The sequence below is a fragment of the Opisthocomus hoazin genome, chromosome 20, assembly GCF_030867145.1.
Source record: "Opisthocomus hoazin isolate bOpiHoa1 chromosome 20, bOpiHoa1.hap1, whole genome shotgun sequence".
NCBI classification, from domain to species: domain Eukaryota; kingdom Metazoa; phylum Chordata; class Aves; order Opisthocomiformes; family Opisthocomidae; genus Opisthocomus; species Opisthocomus hoazin.
In genome coordinates this window covers 4883507-4904971 of record NC_134433.1, presented here as the reverse complement: position 1 = coordinate 4904971, position 21465 = coordinate 4883507, and the positions used below count along the sequence as shown (strand labels likewise).

Here is a 21465-nt window from a genome sequence, read left to right as displayed (position 1 = left end):
CCTCCTCTTGCTCTGCACGTTCCTCCTCCGCAGGGAGTGAGGCTCCTGGTTGCGGCCATGCGTGGGATTGTTGGAACATCCCCCTCTTCCCTGGTGCTCCGTTGTCTTCCTCACTCCCTTCTTGCCATTTGCACCTTGCCCCAGCCCTCACTGGGAAAAACCAAATCCTGGGTATGTTCCTCCCTGGCCTTAGTCGTAGTTCCGAGATCTGCAGGAGAGGGATTTTGCTCCCCTCCCTTGCCCGCTCCCCCTCCTTGCTGAAGGGAGAGGCTGCCAGCACAGGTTGGGTGGCATGGCCTGGCGAGCAGAGCACCGTGTCCTTGGCCGAGAGCTGGAGGATGCGTCGTGCGCCCGAGTCAGGTCTCCGCTTGGGCTTTTGATGCGACGGCACGCGCCCGGTTCTGGAGCGGCGCAGCCGAGGGGTGTGCGCTGTTGTGGTCCTGCGTCATGTAGTCACGACTCGTGGAGATCGACCCGCTCCGTGCCGGGGTGAGGAGTGCTCGCTGAGTACGTAGCGTTCGCTGTCTGGTTTTTTTGCTGTAGTTCACGTCGTGGCAAGGTGTGTTTATTGCGTGCTGCCGAAGCAGCGCTTAGATTCCTTCCGGCTGTTTCTGATGTGCGTGTTGCTGACAGCTGAACTGCACATCTCGGGAGCCTGTTTCAGGGCTCAGTTACGACGTTAAGGGAATATTCTTTTTCTAGATAACAAAACACCTTTCTGGTTGAGATCACGCCAGAGGCAGATCCTGTTAGAGAGTGGCTCTTCTGAGAGAGGGCTCCGTCACCCTCAGAGGGAAGAAGTTCTTCCTCATCTTCAGCTGGAGCTTCCTCTGCTTCAGTTTGTGCCCGTTGCCCCTTGTCCTGTCGCTGGGCACCACTGGTCCCGTCCTCCTGACGCCCACCCTGCAGATATTTATGGGCATTTCTAAGGTCCCCTCTCAGCCTTCTCTTCTCCAGGCTGAACAAGCCCAGCTCCCTCAGCCTCTCCTCGTAGGAGAGATGCTCCAGTCCCCTCCTCATCCTCGTAGCCCTCTGCTGGACTCTCTCCAGTAGCTCCTCATCTTTCTTGAACTGGGGAGCCCAGAAGTGGACAGAGTACTCCAGATAGGGCCTCACCAGGGCAGAGCAGAGGGGAAGGAGAACCTCCCTCGCCCTGCTGCCCACACTCCTCATGATGCACCCCAGGATCCCATTGGCCTTCTTGGCACCCAGGGCACGCTGCTGGCTCATGGTCAACTTGTTATTCACCAGCACTCCCAGTCCCTCTCCGCAGAGCTGCTCTCCAGCAGGTCCGCCCCAGCCTGTCCTGGTGCCTGGGGTTGTTCCTCCCCAGGTGCAGGACCCTGCCCTTGCGCTTGCTGAACCTCATCAGGTTCCTCTCTGCCCAACTCTCCAGCCTGTCCAGGTCACCTGGATGGCAGCACAGCCTGCCGGTGCATCCACCACTCCTCCCAGTTTGGTGTCATCAGCAAACTTGCTGAGGGTGCACTCTAACTTTTCATCCAGGTCATTGATGAAGAAGTTAAACAAGACTGGGCCCAGTACTGACCCCTGAGGGACACCTCTAGTTACCGGCCTCCAACTAGACTCGGCACCGCTGACGACAACCCTCTGAGCTCTGCCATTCAGCCAGTTCTCAATCCACCTCACCGACCACTCATCCAGCCCAGACTTCCTGAGCGGGGGCTGGGGGCAGCGGGGGTCCCGTACGTGGAGTCGGATGCGTCCTGCCTAGCGCTCGGCTGTCGCTGCAGTCATTTCTGGGTGCCAGCCATGTACATCGCATAAGTACCTGAGTGCTCGCTGGGTGTGCGGGGTCCGTGGGGGTTTTTAACCGTGAGGCTTTCTCTCGCACACCGTGGGTGCCGCTCCAGAAGTGAGGAAAGCACGCCAGCTTCTTAGCGTGCATGATGGCTAACTCCGCCCATACTGGAACTAGTATACTATACTATAACTAGTATAGCGTTCTACTGTACTACTGTTAGAGATTGATTATAAAGAGTGATTGTAGAATAGAATAAAATCATAAGACTAGAACGTAGATTCAGCTGTGTGAACACAGCTGTGTGAGAAACCATACAATGTGGATGTGTGCAATTGGGATAGAAATCAGTTGTACGGATTGTATCAAACAGAATTCACGAAAGAAGCCGAGACGGCCCTGAAACCAAGCAAGGCCTGCAGCCAGCCAGGGAGAATTCTACGAAGACAGAAGAATAGAAAGAACTTCATCAATGGTGTACTCAAAGGAACGGAAGGGTTGCTTAGAAACTTATGAAGATTCTAGCCTTGATGTCATCGGTTTAATAAATGTCTATAAACTGGTCTAGCGAGTTCAGCTTGGCCACTCACTGAGGTGATGGCCCAACTCGGAGTTGTGAATAACCCACTCGTGTGAGGATAAAATTTTCAACACTATTTCCCCTTCATTTATCTCCATGACAGTCAATGTTAAAATCAGAACTGCTGGCTCAGCCCGTGTGTCGCGGAATAGACTGATCGCTGCCGGCAAACCGGGTCACAGAGAGTTGCAGCTTTTGAGGTTATTTTAACGTAGACCTCAGCAGACTGCGTGGAGAGGCAGCACTCCCGGACTTACTTCCAGCAAGGTAAAGTAGTATGCGTGTATCGGCTGTTCGATACAAGTCCTACCGTCGTGTTCTTCACCTTAAATACACTGTGCTAAAGTTTATTGTGAGAAGTGAATCAATGAGAAGAAACCTTTTATTTCTCTAGCATTCTGTTGTATTTTTGAAGTTGCTGTGTAGGCGGTGGCCGATACAGGTGTTTTGTGGTGCCATTGAATGAAAGCTGTAAATACTAATTATTCTTTTGGCCTGTATCAGTTGTTTTGACTTTAGAATAAGTGTATACATTCACTTGATGTTGGGAGGACTTCATTAGCAAAGTGTAGATGTTTATCCAGACAAGCTCCTTGCTGAAGAAGTGAAGCTGGCTTCTGCTGGAGAGTTGTGCTCGTAGCGGTCTCATCTGGCGACGTACTCCCTGATGTTGGGTAGGCCTGGCACCACGCAGCAGCTCAGAGCGCTACGGTTGATGCCCATGTTTTGAACGTCGTGCCACGCGTTATCTTTTTCGTCGTAATACTCGGCTTTGAACGTTGTCGTAAAACCGTTAAAGCCACCGACTGCAAACAACCGATCATCCACCACTTCGACGCCAAAGTTACTGCGAGGACTGAGCATGCTGGGGACCGCGTGCCACTCGTTGGCCACGGGGCTGTAAGCTTCCACGGTCTGAAGCCAGTTGACTCCGTTGAACCCTCCTACCTGCGAATGCCAAAGATGCGGGGTTGAAACAGGCCCTTCCTCACCCGCCAAGGCCGCCTAGCAGCTCCGCGCACAGGTGAGATGGGGACTGGTCCTGCCTCGCTGACCAGGCTGAGCCCTGCTGGGAGCGTGTGGGCTCGAAACACACCGCGTGCTTATTGCAGGCTGCTGCCTTGCTCTTTCTGGAGCCTGCAAAAGTTATTTTGTGCAACTGTCAGATTTTATACCTCTACAGAGTTTAAATGCAGTACCTGGATAGGAGAACAGGACCAAGCAGATGTTCTGTGCTGCTAATGCTGTTAGCCACAGCAGAAAAGAATTTCTTTGCTGCAGCTGCTTAAAAATTGTCCACGCTTTTCTCCTAACAAAACGTGTGCGGGTGGTAATATTCCAGGAGGCGTATCAACCATCCCGGCTCCGAGTCTCTGCCCTAGACTGCCCTCACCAGCAGTGGCCAGCCTGCCCATCTAGGAAGTGCAGATTAGCAAGAGGAAGTCCTACAAGCGCAGGGTGGTGTGCTGGCAGAGGTACCACGTCTCCCTTACCGCATAGACTTTGTTTCCGTAGGCAATCACGCCGACTCCGCTTCTTCTGCTCGTCATCGGTGCTATCAAGGTCCATTGGTTTGTGGTGGTGTCGTACACTTCAGCTGTCATCGAGCACTCGTTCCCGTTGAACCCACCACAGATGTACACCTGCTCACCGGAGGAAAGCCAAGCGTGAGCGGAGCAGTTACCCGCTCAGTGGGAGAACACACTGCAGAGAAAATGCATGGTGTGGCGGGATTTTTGGGAGGTTTGGTTTGGTTTTGGTGGGTCAGGAGTAATAAAAGTGCAGCGAGTTACTGAGGCCAGCAGGATTTAGACCCTGTGTTTCGCGAGCTGCACGGAGCAGCCAGGTGTGGTGTTTGACTGGGGCCAGGAGAAGCTCTGCCCGGCAGCGAGTGGCTGCTGGTGGTGCCAGCTCTGGGAGGGTTTGACCGCTGCGGTCTGCGTCGCCACCGCGCCAGTCAGCTGCTGCCTCTGAGAGAGCTCTGTTTCCGTAGCTCCAGGATTTAACGAATAAGGTTGATGTGAACTTTCTTCCTCCTTATTTGAAATGATGCAGCATGTTAAAGGGAGCATTTGTTTCCTTCCCTGCTCCCAGAGCTCCTTCTCTCTATCTAGATGACAAGCTCGGGGTGGTAGCTGTGTTTCTCAGGTCCATAGCCCAGCGAGAGGCTGAGCTCCATGAAAGTCCCTGCCTGGATGCACGCCTTACGAAGGACAAGGAATTTACTCGCTGTGTAATGCTGCACGGTGATGCCTGTTTGGTTCCTTGTCATGGAACCATTCAGGTTGGAAAAGACCTCTAAGATCATGATTTCCAACCGTCACCCCATCACCACCACACCTGCTAAACCATGTCCCGAAGTGGCACATCTACACAGTTTTTGAACCCCTCCAGGGATGGGGACTCCACCACCTCCCTGGGCAGCCTGGTCCAAGGCCTGACCACTCTTTCACTAAAGAAATTTTTCCTAATACCCAATCTAAACCTGCCCTGACGCAACTTGAGGCCGTTCCCTCTCGTCCTATCGCTGGTTACTTGGGAGAGGAGACCAACCCCCGCCTCACTACACCCTCCTGTCAGGGAGCTGTCCTGCTCACCATTCTTCAGCCTTCACTGCTTTCCGTAATCTCACGGTCCGTTTACCTTTTCATGCAGCGTGGTCGCGCTAGCATCACTCCTCTGCTCGTGCATGGTGGCGATCAGCGTCCACTGGTTTGTCTCCGGCTCGTACCGCTCTGCTGTGTTGAGGCGCATGCGTCCATTGAACCCTCCCATGGCGTAGATGGTGTCGTTGAGAACGGTGACGCTGATGTAGCAGCGCCGCGAGTGCATGGGGCCCACCTGCTGCCAGGTTTTACTCAGCAGGTCAAACCGCTTGACGCTGCTGAAGTAATCCATGCTGTCAAACCCTCCAATGATGTAGATGAAGCCTTTCAAATAAGCAGTGCCGTGATAGGCGACGGGGCTTGCTTGCTCACATGTGACGTTCACCCATTTGTTGGCACGGCCGTCGTATGTCTCGATGGCGTTGGTTGGGCTCCCCCTGCTCCAGCCTCCGGTAGCAAACAAGATGGCGTACGGCAGGCGAGGCCGACTGAGCGGGTTGGTGTAATCGGAGCAAGACGGGCCGTGCATGTTCAGGTTGTACATTGTTGTCAGTGTCTTTAAGAGAAGACCTCTGCACTCCTTGTTGTCCTTCACAAACTGGTGTCTTTTGACGTTGTTGAAGAAGTAGTCCACTTGCATCAGGGCCAGTCGAACCTGAAAAGAGCAGAAAAGGAGGTTAGAAAATGAACACAGAAGGTTTACGTCTTGGTGTCCTTCCTGGATAGCTCCAGTGCTGGATGGCTTTGCTTTCGGGCCACGGTGTTGTCTAAAGCTCCTTAGAGAACTGGAGAATGAAATGTGTCATTTTTAGCTAGTCTGGAAAGGGGTGCGCGAGGGTAAATATTTCAGTGTCGTGGCAGGGAGTCTGCCGCTCTCTGGCACGGTGCGTTCCCGTGCGCAGACTGAGACTGCCCTACCGCCTGCTGCTGCTTGCGTGTGCAGCTGGTCTGGGCCAACGCTCATCAGCTTTGTGTACGTGGAGAGAATGTCGTCCCATGTGAACTTTGGCCCTTCCTGGGTGTGAGGAACAGTTCAACTTCAGCTCTAGACATGAGGAAATGCGCACTTCAAAGGTCTGCCCCAGCCCCAGCGCAGGATCTTCGGCCCGCGCCCCAGCGTAGCAATGGCCCAGCGCTCTGCAAGCTCACGTCTTCGTGAGCAGCGTGGTGGGGCTGCCGTTCCCTCTGCTCTTACGGGAAAAGCCGAGCGGCTCTGGCTGAGCAGCCCCGTGCCAGCTCCGCAGGCCCACCCAGGCCCCCTACGCCGTGACAGCACCGACCTTGCTCAGCAAGACCGCAGTGTGCTGCCTCCTGTTCTGCGGGTCGTGAGCAATCCATTTCACAAGAGCCTCGAAGACGGCAGCTTCTTCTTTCACATTGAGCTCGTCTTTCTCAATGATGTTCTTCAGCTCGTTGACAGAGAGGTCGAGGAACTCTGTGGACACCGTGGTCATCTCCTGGAAGTGATGGAGGATGAAAATCGAGGCTGCTTCCCGCAGGTTGGGGCAGTAGTAATGATCTGTAAGTCTCCAGATGCTGATGCAGTTTTCTGAGCACAGCTGGGATTTTAAGAACTCGCAGCAGAGCCGGACCATGCCCATGACGTTGAACTGGTGTGCCGCCATTAGCAAAGCTTCAGCGTTGTCAGCCGTGATGGGTACTGTCCTGGTGTAGGCATACTCGATAATGATCTTCATCATTTCTGGTGACGTGCCGGGGATTTTATAGACTGTCTTCTCTGCGTTGTCCCAGCCGCTGGTAAACAAAGCCCTGAAAAACACAAAGCAGTGCTGGGGGAAAAAACAGCTTTGCTGCCTTGATCCCTGACCCTGTTACCCCTGTGCCTCCTTCCCCCGGCACCAGTTTGGCCCTGGCAGTGGCCGTGCTGGGAGGCCACGTGGTTTACTAGTTGAGGTTTTACAGCCTCTGGCTGTGGACAGAGCGCAAGCGGGCAAGTGGCCACCTTGCTTCAGCAAGAACACCAGGGCATAGCGGTGTGTGGGGAAGGAAAACCTCCCGCCCGATGGCAGGTGAGCCAGGCTGGCCACGCTGCAGCCCTGCACCGCGTCCGGGGGTTCGTCAGACACCGCTTCCAGAGCTGCTGCTGGGTACCAGGTCGGGGATGAGTTCTGGTGAACAGGGAGGTACCGGAACTACGGGGAACCGCTGGACGAGAGTTTTAGTGCTGGTGTAAGTGCTGAAGATACACGAAGGCAGCATGAGACAGGCTTGGAAGTACTGTTTGTCCCCATCCCCTCCTGTCCCAAGCACTGACCTGAAATAGCGGCTGCAGCTGCAGAGGATGTTCTTGTGAGCCTTGAATTCAGTGCCATCCACACTGATGATGGCATCGCAGAGTTTTCCTTCCAGGCGAAGGTCGTTGAAGGTGGCACAAGCCATTGGACTCATGTTCCAATCCATTTGGGAGGATGAATGTCCAGCGGGCACCATGCTATCGCCCGTGTCGAAGCCCGAGGCAGTGGAGGGTGCTTCTCTTTGGGGCGCTCACGGGGCTCTGTCCTCGCCCTCCAGCATGGTCACTAAAGCCCTGGCTGGTTGGCGGTTCCGGAATGTGGCCCATAATGAGATCACAGGTGCAGGCAGAACCCGGGACCAGCTGCGAGCCCCTCCGCAGGCCTCGGGGCCGTGGTCCTCCCGGCCCCTTGGCTCCATGGCTGCCCCCAGCCTTCGCTCAGCCAAAGCCCAGATGACGCTGGACCCTGTGCCTACACCCCGTTGTTGGTTGCTCCGAGCTAAACCAGCCATGTGACTCCCCTGCAACTTTAAAATATTATTTAGCCTGGATATAAAGCTCCCCGAATGTAGGCACCGATCGCTTCTGCAGTGCCCTTGTACCAGCTCCCGCGGGAGGAACCGGAGACACAGGCTAGCTAACGTTGGTGAGCAAGCCACAGCTCCTGTCACTGCCGTGGCTGCTGCTGGTTTGGAGCAGTGGAAGGTGCTGCCTGGGCCAAGGTGAGGAGAGCAGGGGGGCACAGGGAGCCCCGTCCTGACTCCTCACGGCCTTCGCTCGTGGCCAGCTGCTTTTCACAGAATCCCAGAGTCACAGAATTACAGAGTGGTCAGGGCTGGCAGGGCCCTCTGTGGGTCACCCAGCCCAACCCCTGCCCAAGCAGGGTCACCCACAGCAGGCTGCACAGCACCGCGGCCAGGCGGGGCTGGAATATCTCCAGAGAAGGAGACTCCACAGCCTCCCTGGGCAGCCTGAGCCAGGGCTCCCGTCACCCTCAGAGGGAAGAAGTTCTTCCTCATCTTCAGCTGGAACTTCCTCTGCTTCAGTTTGTGCCCATTGCCCCTTGTCCTGTCGCTGGGCACCACTGGAAAGAGTCTGGCCCCGTCCTCCTGACCCCCACCCTGCAGATATTTATGGGCATTTCTAAGGTCCCCTCTCAGCCTTCTCTTCTCCAGGCTGAACAAGCCCAGCTCCCTCAGCCTCTCCTCGTAGGGGAGATGCTCCAGTCCCCTCCTCATCCTTGCAGCCCTCTACTGGACTCTCTCAAGTAGCTCCTCATCTTTCTTGAACTGGGGAGCCCAGCACTAGACACAGCACTGCAGATGGGGCCTCCCCAGGACAGAGCAGAGGGGGAGGAGAACCTCCATCACCCTGCTGCCCACGCTCCTCGTGATGCACCCCAGGATCCCATTGGCCTTCTTGGCAGCCAGGGCACGCTGCTGGCTCATGGCCACTGTGGGTAGTTAAGGCTTGGCGGTCTGAAGATGTCGCACTGTACGGAAAGGTAGTGTCCCCCCCCCCTCCTGATAGCCAATAGCGTTTAACCCGTGAAGTAAGCAGACGGAAGTGATGCTGTAAACCTAGGCTATATAACGCTGTGTTATTTATCAATAAACGCCATTTGCCGTCCACCACATTGGTGTCTGCGTGCTGATGACCCGAGCGGCCGAGGGGTGGGTCGCCGAGCCGTCCCTGAACCAGGTCGCCACGCCAACGAAGGCAACAGGCCACCCTGTCGTCCCCCAGCACTCCCAGTCCCTCTCCGCAGAGCTGCTCTCCAGTGGGTCACCCCAGCCTGTACTGGTGCCTGGGGTTGTTCCTCCCCAGGCGCAGGACCCTCGCCGCGCCCCTACAGACGTGTGTGTGTGTTCCCTGGTGTCTGGATGAGGCTGTCGGTGCCGTCTGTGCGGCCGCCGTGCGTGTGTTGCACACGCGTGTGTGTGCCGGCGGGAATGGACACTGGGCCTCGCCGCTGGTCAGACTGGGGCCGCTGGGTTCAGCCTGCACCAGCTGCTGGGCCCAGAGCGGTTCCTGACACCGCAGCTGGGGCTGGGGGCTTGCAGCCCCCCTCCTGTGCCCGCGGTGTCCCCGTTCCCGCCGGCTGCCGGGGGGTCCCGCTCCGCCCGGGGGTCCCCGTGCCCCCTGCTCGCCGGGGCTCTGCTCCCAGCAGCCGCCAGCCCGCACCAGTCCGGTCCCCGCGGGGCGGGTGGGACCCGGCCCAGGGACTAGGGGCGGGGGGGGACACCCTGCCCGGGACCCCCGGCAGCGCCTCAGCCCCGGAGTCGCGGCGGGCAGGCACCTGCTGGGGGGGGGGGGGGGGGGGTGTCTATTTCTGCCTGGGGGCGTGGGACGCGTGGGATTGCACAGAGCTTATTATGGGATGTTCCGGGGAGGGAGCGAAGGCGGAGAAAGAGGAAACCCGGGGATACGCGCGGCCCCGGGAGCCGGGGGGTTTCCCCAAGGGGGGGGGTGAGGGGGGCCGGGGGGCGCGGGGTGTCCCCCCGCGGGGGGGTGGGGGGTGTCGGGGATGGAGGGGTGGGTCCGGCCCTGCAGTGCTCGCCGCGGCCGCCAGGCGGCGCTGCTCCAGGCCCCCGCGTGCGGGGCGGGGCGGTCACGGGGCGGGGCGGGGGCGGGGCTGCCTGGCGGGACCCGCCCACGCGGCGCTGAGGGAGGCGGGGCCGGCAGCGGCAGCTCGAGCGCGGCCCGCGCGCCTTCCCGCCGCCGCTCCGGGGCACGGGGAGGCCCCCCCCCCCCCCCCCCTCGGCCACGCACCGAGCGCACGGGAGGCCGGGACTCCGGAGGGTGCGGGGCTGCCCTGCTGTGTGCCCCCCTCCGTGTGCCCCCCCCAGGGGAGAGACCCTCGCTGAGCCCTGGATGCGAGCCCAGCGTGTGACCCCCCCCCCAGGGCGTCCCCCTTGTGGTGTAAGACCCCGTGTGCCCCCCCGTTTGCCCCCCCCAAGTGACTCCCCCCCCGCCCCGTGACTCCTTCCAGCGTTTATCCTCCCCCGGATGAGACACCCCCCCCCCCAGGTGTGACCCCCCGGTGACTCCCTCTGCGTTGTGTCCCCCCCCGGGGTGAGACCCCACGTGCCCCCCCCAGGTGTGCCCCCCCCAGGTGTGCCCCCCCTCAGTGAGTCCCCCAGCGTTGATCTCCCCTCGGGTGTGACCCCCCCCCCCCCCCCAGGGGTGACCCCCCGGTGACTCCCCCCGGGGTTGGTCCCTCCCGGGGCGAGACCCCACGTGCCCCCCCCAGGTGTGCCCCCCAGGTGTGCCCCTCCCAGTGAGTCTCCCAGCGTTGATCTCCTCCCGGGTGTGACTCCCCCCCCAGATGTGACCCCCCCCCCAATGACTCCCCCCGCCGATGATCCCCCCTGGGGTGAGACCCCACGTGCCCCCCCCCAGGTGTGACCCCCCCCTAGTGAGTCCCCCAGCGTTGATCTCACCCGGGTGTGCCCCCCTCCCCCGTGCCCCCCCCCCCCCCGCTGTGACCCCCCCCGCTGACTCCCCCCGCCGATGATCCCCCCCGCTATGCCCTCCCCTCCGGTGCGATCTCCCCGGCTGTGCCCCCCTTTCCGCTGCCCCCCCCCCCCGCCGCGCCCGGCCGCGCGCATGTGCCGCTCCCGCCCCGCCCCCCCGCCCCCCCGGACCCAGCGGCGCTGGCCGGGCGCGATGAAGGACCGGACCGGGGAGCTGCGCGCCGTGAGTGGGGGGCGCCGGGCGCGGGGGGGCGGCAGCGGGGTCCCCGGGGCTTCCCCCCCCCCGAGCCGTGGGCTGCTCCGCTCCCCGCGGCGCCGGGCGGGCGGTCGAACCACGGGGGCTGCCCGCGGGGGGGGGACGACCCCACCTCCTCCGGGACCGGGGAGCGGCTGCGCGGGGGGGCCGGGGCGGCTGCACGCCATCCCGGCCGGGAAAAAAATTAATGATGATGATAACAGTAATTAAAAAACCCCGTGTATTTGTACCCGGGGCGGGGGGGCCGGGCCGGCGCCCGCCCGTTCTGCTTCTTCATCCTCCCGGCCCTGCTGATGTCATCCCGCCTGGGGAGGGTCCGGGGCCGCGCGGCCCGGGGGGGGGGGGGACCCGCTGCCCCCCCCCGCCGCCCCCCCCCCGGGCCCGGCTCCGCAGCGGGGGGGGGCGCGGGGGGGCCGCTCCGCAGCTCTGCGGGGGGTGGGGGGTGAGACCCGGCCGGTGGTCACCGCGCAGCCCCCCCGCGATCGCTGCGGCCGGGGGGGGCCGGGGGGGGCCGGGGGGGAAGGGGCCGTGCAAAGCCCCGCAGCGCGGGGGGGCTGAGCCCGGAGGGCACCCACGCAGGGGGGCCTTGCTCCAGCAGCAGCGCAGGCTGCGGAACGGGGCTGGGAAACAGGCTGTGTAATAATAATAGTAATAATAATCATAATCATAATAATAATAATAATAATAATAGTGCACGCCAGCCCCGCGAACGGCCTCTTGGCAGCCGGCGCTGGCCGAGGAGCGATGCGCCGGGGCGTTGTTAAACCTCTCCGCTCCCCGAATCGGTCTGAGGAAAAAGAAAAAGAAAAATAAAGCGGCCGGTCCTTGCTGGGGGGCCTGGTGCTGGGGGGCGCAGCCCCCTCGCCGCTCCCCGCTGCGGCTGGGGGTCCTGGCAGTGGGGGTGGGCTGTGGGGTAGCAGGGTGGGACCCCCCCCACTGTGGCTGGGGGTCCCGGCAGTGGGGGTGGGCTGTGGGGCGGCAGGGTGGGACCCCCCCACTGTGGCTAGGGACCCCCCCCACTGTGGCTGGGGTTCTTGGCAATGGGGGTGGGCTGTGGGGTAGCGGGGTGGGACCCCCCCCACTGTGGCTGGGGGTCCTGGCAATGGGGGTGGGCTGTGGGGCGGCGGGGTGGGACCCCCCCACTGTGGCTAGGGACCCCCCCCACTGTGGCTGGGGTTCTTGGCAATGGGGGTGGGCTGTGGGGTAGCGGGGTGGGCTGTGGGGTAGCGGGGTGGGACCCCCCCCACTGTGGCTGGGGGTCCTGGCAATGGGGGTGGGCTGTGGGGCGGCGGGGTGGGACCCCCCCACTGTGGCTAGGGACCCCCCCCACTGTGGCTGGGGGTCTTGGCAATGGGGGTGGGCTGTGGGGTAGCGGGGTGGGACCCCCCTCGCTGCGGCCGGGGGTCCTGGCAATGGGGGTGGGCTGTGGGGCGACGGGGTGGGCTGTGGGGTAGCGGGATGGGACCCCCCTCGCTGCGGCCGGGGGTCCTGGCAATGGAGGGGGCTGTGGGGGGCTGTGGGGCAGCGGGCTGGGATGCCCCATGCCGGGACAGAGCCTGGTGGGGAGTGGGAGACGTGGAGTTGCGGCCGTGGTGGCGGGGGTCACGGGGGAGCGGCGCGGCAGCGAGCGGGGGGCTCTGGGGCTCGTGGTGCCCGCGGGCCGGTGGGCAGCGTCGTGGCCGCTTTCCTCCCGGTTTGATGCGGCGCCGAAATTCCACCAGGGATGGGAAGCGGGATGGAAAAATAAAAAAGAGCTGGCGTTTCGGGAGCCGAGGAGGGGCTGCGGGGCTCTCGCCGCTGCGCAGAGCGGGAGCTTCGCCTCTTCACGGGATTTTGAAAACGGGGGCTTGAAATTCAAGGTGCGAACGCCGCGTCTGTGCCGAACCCCGGCGCTCCGGCGGTGTGAGCTGATGGGGTGCCCCGGGGGGGGCCGGTGCCCCCAGGCCTGCTCTGAACCAGGGGTGGGAAATTCAGCTTACGGCTGGAAAATGTCCCCTGGCTGCGGAGGGCGAGCGGCCGAGGACCGGCCGTGGCAGACGCCCGGGACGAGGCCAGCGGGGCTGTGGGCGCAGCTCCTCCTGGGTGGGTGCCACGGGTGCTGCCGCCCGCCCGCCCGCAGCGGGGCTGGGGCCGGACCCTTCCCCGACACCCCCACAGCAGCCCCTCCTGCTGCGGTGGTCCCTTGGCGGTGTCGGTGACAAAGCAGGGACGGGACAAAAATGATCTGAAAACCAATTTATTTTGCTTTCAGGACGGTCTCTGAGCTGCTGTTCCCTGCGCTCCGGGCACCCAAAATGTCCTTGTTTAGGCTGCGCTTGCGTTGTTCCCTCCACGTGGAGCTGGTGCTGAGGGTGCTGTTCCCGAGGGCCGGCCGGGTGGGGGACGAGCCCCGGGCTCTGCCCAGCGTGCGGGGGCTCTGCTGGGTGCAGGGGTGCTGGGCTGCGGGGTCCCACGCTGCGGTGAGACATCAGGGTTTCCAGCGGGTGAGGTGGGTCCGAAGAGTGAAATAATTATGAGTGATGTTTGGAGAGAGAGGGGGAGGGGAGGAGGGAGAGGTGCAGGTGTCCCAGGGTCACGGAGTGGTTTGGGTTGACAGGGACCTTCAAGGCTCATCCAACCCAACCCCTGCCATGGCAGGGACCCCTTCCACCAGCCCAGGCTGCTCCCAGCCCCGTCCAGCCTGACCTTGAACCCGGCCAGGGATGGGGCAGCCACAGCTTCTCCGGGCACCCAGTGCCAGGGCCTCAGCACCCTCAGCGCAGAACATTCCTCCCCGATGTCCAGCCTCACCCCCCCTCGCTCCGTCTCCAAGCGCTGTCTTGTGGTGGGGACCCCCGAGCTGGGCGCAGGGCTGCAGGGGGGCTGAGGAGAGGGGGGCAGAGGGGGAGCATCCCCTTCCTCGCCCCGCTGGCCCCGCTGCTGGGGATGCAGCCCAGGAGACGCTTGGCCTTCGGGGCTGCCAGCGCACGTGGCCGGCTGATGTCCCATCTGTCACCCACCAGCATCCCCCAGTCCTTCTCTGCAGGGTGCTCTCCATCCATCCATCCATCCATGCCTCCCTTAATCCCTCCATCCCTCCATCCCTCCATCCATCCCTCCATCCATCCATCCATCCATCCCCCAGTCTGTGCTGGCACTGGAGGTTGCCCCAACCCAGGTGCAGGACCTTGCCCTGGTTGAACTTCATGAGGCTCACATGGCCCCACTCCTCCAGGCTGTCCAGGTCCCTCTGGATGCCACCCCGTCCCTCCCGCACCACCCAGCGTGGTGTCACCTGCCAGCTTGCCGAGGGTGCGCTTGATCCCGCTGCCTGTTGGTGATGGAGATGCTGAGCAGGCCGTGGAAGTGGCATTTGGTGGTTCCTGGTCCCCCAGTTTCCAGCAAGGCTCCGTTCCCCGCACTGTTTCCCCGTTGCTGGAGCCGTGCGCTGGTGCCAGGAGCTGCAGGCTGCTGGGAGATGCCTGCCTGGGCTGGGAGAGGGGCTTTGGAGGGGCACAGGGGGTCCGTGGCTGGGTGGACCTGGATGCTTCAGGGCAGGGTTGTGGTTGGTGGAGGAACTCCACGCACTGGGCGTTACTGGGTGTTAAGAATCACAGAATCACCAAACCCCAGCATGGTCGGGGGCTGGCAGGGCCCTCTGGGGGTCACCCAGCCCAACCCCCTGCCCAAGCAGGGTCACCCAGAGCAGGGGGCACAGCACCGCGTCCAGGCGGGGCTGGAACATCTCCAGAGAAGGAGACTCCACAGCCTCCCTGGGGCTGGGTGACTGTGGGAGGACGGGGCCGTGCTGTCGCCATTTCCTCCAGCCGGTTGGGAGGATCTCCAGCAGGTTCCGGCTCTGGGGGCTGGAGCGGTGGCTGGGCTGGGAAGGACCATGTATGGGTTGACAGGTCCTCTCCTGTTCCCTGCCAGGCGGTGCTCGCCCGACCTTCTGCGGTGCGGGTGCCTGGTGGAGGTGTTCCCTGCGGCGCCGGGTGGACGGCGGGGTGGGGAGGGGGCTGCCAAGGCCACCATGCCTCGGTGGGCTCCAGGCCTGGTGGGTTTCAGTGCCGGCAGCAGCTCCCCCAGCACGGCGAGGACCTTCTCCAGAGTGCTGGCAGGAGGAGGAGGACGGCTGGGACGTGGAGGTCCCCTTGGCCCCAGCGCAGACCTCGCGTGGTGGCACTGGTTGTCTGCCGAAGACTGGCCGGGCGCGGAGGTGTTCGCAGGACCGAAGCCTCGATGGTCGCTCGCCGCGGAGCGAGCGCACGGAGCGACGGTCGCGTTTCTGGTGGCCTTCCCGCGGGGTCTGAAGGCCGGCCCCGCTCAGAGGGGCGGTGGCGGGGAACGATCCCGCCGGGGTCTGGAGGGTTGCTCGGTGTTTTGGGGCTCGCTGTTGTTTCTCGGCGGGCCCCGTTTCTGGGTGAGGAGCCGTTTGCCAGCCCACGACCTGCTTCTGCGCGTCTCCAGCCCGCGGACACGGTCGGAAAGGTTGGGCCGGGCCCTTTCCTCCCGCGCCCGTTGCTGTTCCCGGCGACGTCCGTGCGTTTGTGCCATGCTGGCGTCCCCGCAGCCGGCTGAGCCCCCTGCTCCTGCCCGCTGCCTGCCCGCTGCCTGCCCGCTGCCTGCTCACTGCCTGCTGCCCACTGCCTGCCCGCTGCCTGCCCACTGCCTGCTGCCCGCTGCCTGCTCACTGCCTGCCCGCTGCCTGCCCACTGCCTGCCCACTGCCTGCTGCCCACTGCCTGCCCGCTGCCTGCCCACTGCCTGCTGCCCGCTGCCTGCTCACTGCCTGCTCACTGCCTGCCCGCTGCCTGCCCACTGCCTGCTGCCCGCTGCCTGCTGCCCACTGCCTGCTCACTGCCTACCCACTGCCTGCCTGCTCACTGCCTGCCCGCTGCCCGCTGCCTGCCTGCTGCCTGCCCACTGCCACCCACTGCCTGCCCACTGCCTGCCCGCTGCCTGCCCGCTGCCTGCCCACTGCCCACTGCCCGCTGCCTGCCCACTGCCACCCACTGCCTGCCCACTGCCTGCCCACTGCCTGCCCGCTGCCTGCCCACTGCCCGCTGCCTGCCCACTGCCTGCCCACTGCCTGCTCACTGCCTGCCCGCTGCCTGCCCACTGCCCGCTGCCTGCCCACTGCCTGCCCACTGCCTGCTCACTGCCTGCCCGCTGCCTGCCCACTGCCCACTGCCTGCCCACTGCCTGCCCGCTGCCTGCCCACTGCCCACTGCCTGCCCACTGCCTGCCCGCTGCCTGCTGCCTGCCCACTGCCTGCCCGCTGCCTGCCCACTGCCTGCCCACTGCCCGCTGCCTGCCCGCTGCCTGCCCACTGCCCGCTGCCTGCCCACTGCCTGCCTGCTGCCTGCCCACCGCCTGCCCGCTGCCTGCCCACTGCCTGCCCACTGCCTGTCCGCTGCCTGCTCACTGCCCGCTGCCTGCCCACCGCCTGCCCGCTGCCTGCCCGCTGCCTGCCCGCTGCCCGCTGCCTGCCCGCTGCCTGCCCGCTGCCTGCCCACTGCCTGTCCGCTGCCTGCTCACTGCCCACTGCCTGCCCGCTGCCTGCCCACTGCCTGCTCACTGCCCACTGCCTGCCCGCTGCCTGCCCGCTGCCTGCTCACTGCCCACTGCCTGCCCACTGCCTGCCCGCTGCCTGCCCGCTGCCTGCCCGCTGCCCACTGCCTGCCCGCTGCCTGCCCACTGCCTGCCCGCTGCCCACTGCCTGCCCACTGCCTGCCCGCTGCCTGCCCGCTGCCTGCCCGCTGCCCACTGCCTGCCCACTGCCTGCCCGCTGCCTGCCCGCTGCCCGCCCGCTGCCCGCCTGCCACGTCCCTCTTCCAGGCGCTGCCTCCTGCCCGTGGGAGTTGCGGGGAGGTGCGCGTTAAAAATAAAAGTCAGGAGAAAGCGCTGTCGGCTGCAGGGCCGGCTCCGTGGATGCTCCCTGCTCCCTCCCGGCTGCAGCGTGACCCCCCGGACTGGCAGCCGGGCCTGGCTCCGTGCCTCTCCTCCGCGGTCCCGCGCTGCTCCCGCTGAGGGGTCCCTCTCGCAGGCACCGAGGGGGGCTCGCGTTTGCCGGTCCCCGCCTGGGCAGCGGGGCTTCGCCGGAGCCCCCCGCCCGGACGCGGGAGACCCCCCTCACCTGGAGGCAGAGCTGTTTGTGGTCCAAGCGCTGCCGGCCTTTCCTTTCGCTGCCCCTCTCGGGTGCCCGGCATGCTTTCGAGCTCTTCTGTTTCACATGACCCCCAAAAGGGCCACGGAATTAATTCAGCTCCACGTCCTCCCTCCCGCGTCGGGGCGCGGGGGCTGCCACGTGGCAGCGGCTCCATGGCGGCCGCCCGCAGAGCCGCGCGCGCCGACCGCGCTCGGCGCGGTGGGAAGCGATGGCGCGAAGCTGGTTTTCCGGAGGCTGGAAGGAGCAGAGCGGCCGGGGACGGCTTCGCCCCACGGCTGCCCTCGGAGCGCGCCTGGCCCGACGTCGTCCCGGGGCGGGGGGCTGCTTCGCCGGCTCCCCGTGGTCTGCGGGAGCTGGGGGGGAAGCACGGCGGGGGGCTTCCTCCCGGGGTCTGCCGGGCATGGCGGGAGGTGGCGGGGGTGACGCTGAGCCCTGGCACGCGATGTCCTGCTGCTGCCCAGCAGCTGCGGGTGCCGGGTGGCCCCGTGCCGTGGGGACGCCGTCAGCGGCGGCAGGGACGCGCGCGGGCAGGGCGAGCCACAGGAGACTTCGAAGCAGGAAGACCCCTTGGTGTCCTCCGGTCTGGGTTGGCTCTGGCTGGAGTTTGACGTCCCCAGCCCAGGAGAAGGCTGAGGTCGGCGGTGGGGTCCAAACCCCGCGGGGAGCGGGGTGAAGGATGGGGGTTGGAGGATGGATGCTGATGGAGGGTCCCTTGGTGCCTGCCGGGGAGCTCGGGGTCCGCTGCGGTGGGGCTCGGTGCTCCTGCTGCCGTCGACTGAGCGCAGAAACACTCAGTGCCTCCCAGCCCCGGCGCCGCGTGGCGAACGCCGCCGGGTAGTGAGACGCTGCGTTCGCGAGGCGCGGACGTCGGCTGCGCGCTGGGCGTCTGAGAGCGGCCGAGCCGAAGGGGCTGAGAGCAGTCCCCGTTGGGTTAATTGCAGGCGTCTCGGTGCGAGCTGCTCGGGAGGTGGACGATGGATGCAAAGGTTTGTTTTGCTGCGTGTCTCCCCGCCAGCCAGATTTCTGAGAAAATACGCAAAATATCACTACAGGCAGAACACGTACAGTGAGGCTCATTCAGCTAAGGGCTGTGATGAATTGCTGCTTCCAGAAAATTACGTGTGTTGGCGGCAGGGAGGAGAGGGAGCCCACGTGGAAGACCCGGGAAGGCAGAGCGAGCAGCGGGGTCCCGGCGGTGGGAGCTGGAGGGTGACGGGAGCAATCCCGCAGCGGGGCACGGCCGAGTGTCCTTGGACCGCGGCGTTAGCGGGGTTGTCTGGAGAGGTGCAGGGAGGGGAAAGCGAGCGGAGAAGGATGGCTTGGGAATCACAGAGTCACAGAGTGGTCGGGGTTGGCAGGGCCCTCTGTGGGTCACCCAGCCCAACCCCTGCCCAAGCAGGGTCACCCAGAGCAGGCTGCACAGCACCGCGTCCAGGCGGGGCTGGAATATCTCCAGAGAAGGAGACTCCACAGCCTCCCTGGGCAGCCTGGGCCAGGGCTCCGTCACCCTCAGAGGGAAGAAGTTCTTCCTCGGGTTCAGCTGGAGCTTCCTCTGCTTCATTTTGTGCCCGTTGCCCCTTGTCCTGTCGCTGGGCACCACTGGAAAGAGTCTGGCCCCGTCCTCCTGACCCCCACCCTGCAGATATTTAGAGGCATTTCTAAGGTCCCCTCTCAGCCTTCTCTTCTCCAGGCTGAACAAGCCCAGCTCCCTCAGCCTCTCCTCGCAGGAGAGATGCTCCAGTCCCCTCCTCATCCTCATAGCCCTCCACTGGACTCTCTCCAGTAGCTCCTCATCTTTCTTGAACTGGGGAGCCCAGCACTGGACCCAGCACTGCAGATGGGGCCTCCCCAGGGCAGAGCAGAGGGGGAGGAGAACCTCCCTCGCCCTGCTGCCCACACTCCTCTTGATGCACCCCAGGATCCCATTGGCCTTCTTGGCACCCAGGGCATGCTGCTGGCTCATGGTCACCCTGCCGTCCCCCAGCACTCCCAGTCCCTCTCCACAGAGCTGCTCTCCAGCAGGTCAGCCCCAGCCTGTCCTGGTGCCTGGAGTTGTTCCTCCCCAGGTGCAGGACCCTGCCCTTGCCCTTGCTGAACCTCATCAGGTTCCTCTCTGCCCAACTCTCCAGCCTGCCCAGGTCACGCTGGATGGCAGCACAGCCTGCTGGTGTACCCACCAGTCCTCCCAGTTTGGTGTCATCAGCAAACTGGCTGCGGGTACGAGGCAGAAGCAGAGCGATGCTGTGTCAGGACCAGAGCAGGCAGCGGGACCGTCTTTACTTAGGAACATCCTACTCCGAGGCAGCTCTGGAGGCGCCGGGCATGGGAAGCGCTGCTGGGCCGGCCGCAGGGCGATGAGCCGCGCGCTGCCGGCTGTTCGGCGCCCGGCGCAGGGCTGGTGTCTGAGACGGGGGCACTGCCTCGACCCCCGGCGGGGAGCAGAGCGAGGGCTGTGGGCAGGGACAGGCGGGGGCTCGTGGTGCGTCAGGGGCTCACAGAGCGGTTTGGGTTGGCAGGGACCTTCGAGGCCCACCCAGCCGAACCCCTGCCATGGCAGGGACCCCTTCCACCAGCCCAGGCTGCTCCCAGCCCCGTCCAGCCTGGCCTTGAACCCGGCCAGAGATGGGGCAGCCACAGCTTCTCCGGGCACCCAGTGCCAGGGCCTCAGCACCCTCAGCGCAGAACATTCCTCCCCAATGTCCAGCCTCACCCCCCCTCGCTCCGTCTCCAAGCGCTGTCTTGTGGTGGGGACCCCCGAGCTGGGCGCAGGGCTGCAGGGGGGGTGAGGAGAGGGGAGCAGAGGGGGAGCATCCCCTCCCTCGCCCCGCTGGCCACCCGTGGGACGGAGCCCATACAGCTTCTGGCGTGGTGCTGGTGTGGGGTGCGGTGACGTTTGGGAGGTGGTGGTGTGAACCTGGAGGCACCTCACTGCCGTTCCTGCAGAAGACCGTAGGTGTGGCCCTCCTGCCCCGCGCTTCTCCATTGCCTTCTCCAGACTCCGGTGTTTGAACGCCAGCGGGTCACATCAGGAAGGAGGTTTCTTCAGGGCCTCCAATCTGCAGGTCGGACGTGGCCCTGTGCACGCCGCTGCGGGCGACCGTCTTACCCAGGCGTCCTCGGACGCGGAGAAATCCGCTGTGAATTCACTGCGGTGTTCGTGCTCGGCTTTTCTTGAGCTGCCGTGTTGTCTAGTTCGAGTTTTATAAGCAGAGGTTTTATTTCCTTTAACCTTCACTGAATGCAAGGGGAGGTCAGGCCAAGGAAGGACTTCCCCTCGGGTGCAGGGTACGGGTGCTGCTCACCAGGAGAGGTTGTCCAGGTCCCTTTGCGGTTGAGGCCATTGCCGGGCACGTGCGGCTGCGTTCAGGACCTTGCAGCCTCCTTGGCCTCTTTCACAACCTTGTCAGGACCTCTTGCAGAGAAGTTGCTTGTCCCTGCTGCCGCTGGGCAGTCGTTGCAGGACCACAGCCATTGAATCGTTGAATGGTTTGCGTTGGAAAGGATCTTCAAAGATCATTTTGGCCAACTCCCATTGCCATGGGAGTGAAATATTCTTCTAGATCAGGTCCTGACTGGGTTGTAAAATTCCAGATCTCCTGCCCAGAATTATTTGTGTTCATTTGTTCTTAGGCCAGCCTTCTCCTTCGGCTGGAGAAGGTTCCTCTTACCTGCTGCCAGCTCCTCTGGCCTCCACCAGCACCTTGGCATTCGCCGCCGGGTGTGGGCGACAAACCCAGGCTGTGTGGTGTCGTAATCTGCTGCGAGACGGGACGGAGCTGTCTGTTAATGGCGTCGTATTTCCGTTTCTCGGGGATACTTACAGACCCGGGTTTCTTTTCATGGGAACTAACTAAAAAATAATTAGAAATAAAGCCTTCTGCTCGCATTGTCCTGCAAGTTTTCAGAAGCTTACTGCCAGCCGTGGCCGCTTCCCGTCTTGCAGTACTTCTGCTGTGATGTCTGCTGTGGATTTTCGTGTGTGAAGTCTCCCTTTTTATGTGCCGTTGCTTACACATCTGCTATCAAGTCCTGTCAGACTTTGGGTTTGTGGTGTAGGAAGGGACTGTTTGCGTTTTCCCAAAGACATTTGAGATTTGCCTTCCAGGAGGGTCGGTGTCTCACCTGGATGGTGCTGCGTTGCCATTAGATGGTCCGGGCAAGAGCGCCGAGGAAATGTCATTCCTGTGTTTGAGCGTTGGTGACTGTGTGAGCAGCCTGCTCGGGTGGACGGTGTCCCTGGCCACAGCTGGCTGTTGGACTGGAACATCTCCCCTACGAGGAGAGGCTGAGGGAACTGGGCTTGTTCAGCCTGAAGAAGAGAAGGCTGCGAGGGGACCTTAGAAATGCTTACAAATATCTGCAGGGTGGGTGTCAGGAGGAT

At 63.3% G+C, this 21465-nt stretch overlaps 2 protein-coding genes across 2 annotated transcripts in view; one reads left to right on the top strand and one right to left on the bottom strand.

The window, feature by feature from the left end:
- Positions 1-2293: 2293 nt before the first annotated feature.
- Positions 2294-7419, bottom strand: LOC142363768 (kelch-like protein 10). Its single transcript, XM_075440435.1, has 5 exons — positions 7224-7419; positions 6229-6718; positions 4986-5603; positions 3836-3985; positions 2294-3290 (listed from the first exon to the last, which is right to left on the bottom strand). The coding sequence occupies exons 1-5, from the start codon at positions 7397-7399 to the stop codon at positions 2988-2990; spliced, it is 1737 nt and encodes a 578-aa protein (XP_075296550.1). The 5' UTR covers positions 7400-7419; the 3' UTR covers positions 2294-2987.
- A 3414-nt stretch (positions 7420-10833) lies between these two features.
- The window catches only part of STX1A (syntaxin 1A), a 101038-nt gene continuing 90406 nt past the window's right edge, over positions 10834-21465 (top strand). The window contains exon 1 of the mRNA XM_075440048.1: positions 10834-10901. Within this exon, the coding sequence (XP_075296163.1) occupies positions 10872-10901 (30 nt within the window). The 5' untranslated portion in view covers positions 10834-10871. The remainder of the gene's footprint in view (positions 10902-21465) is intronic.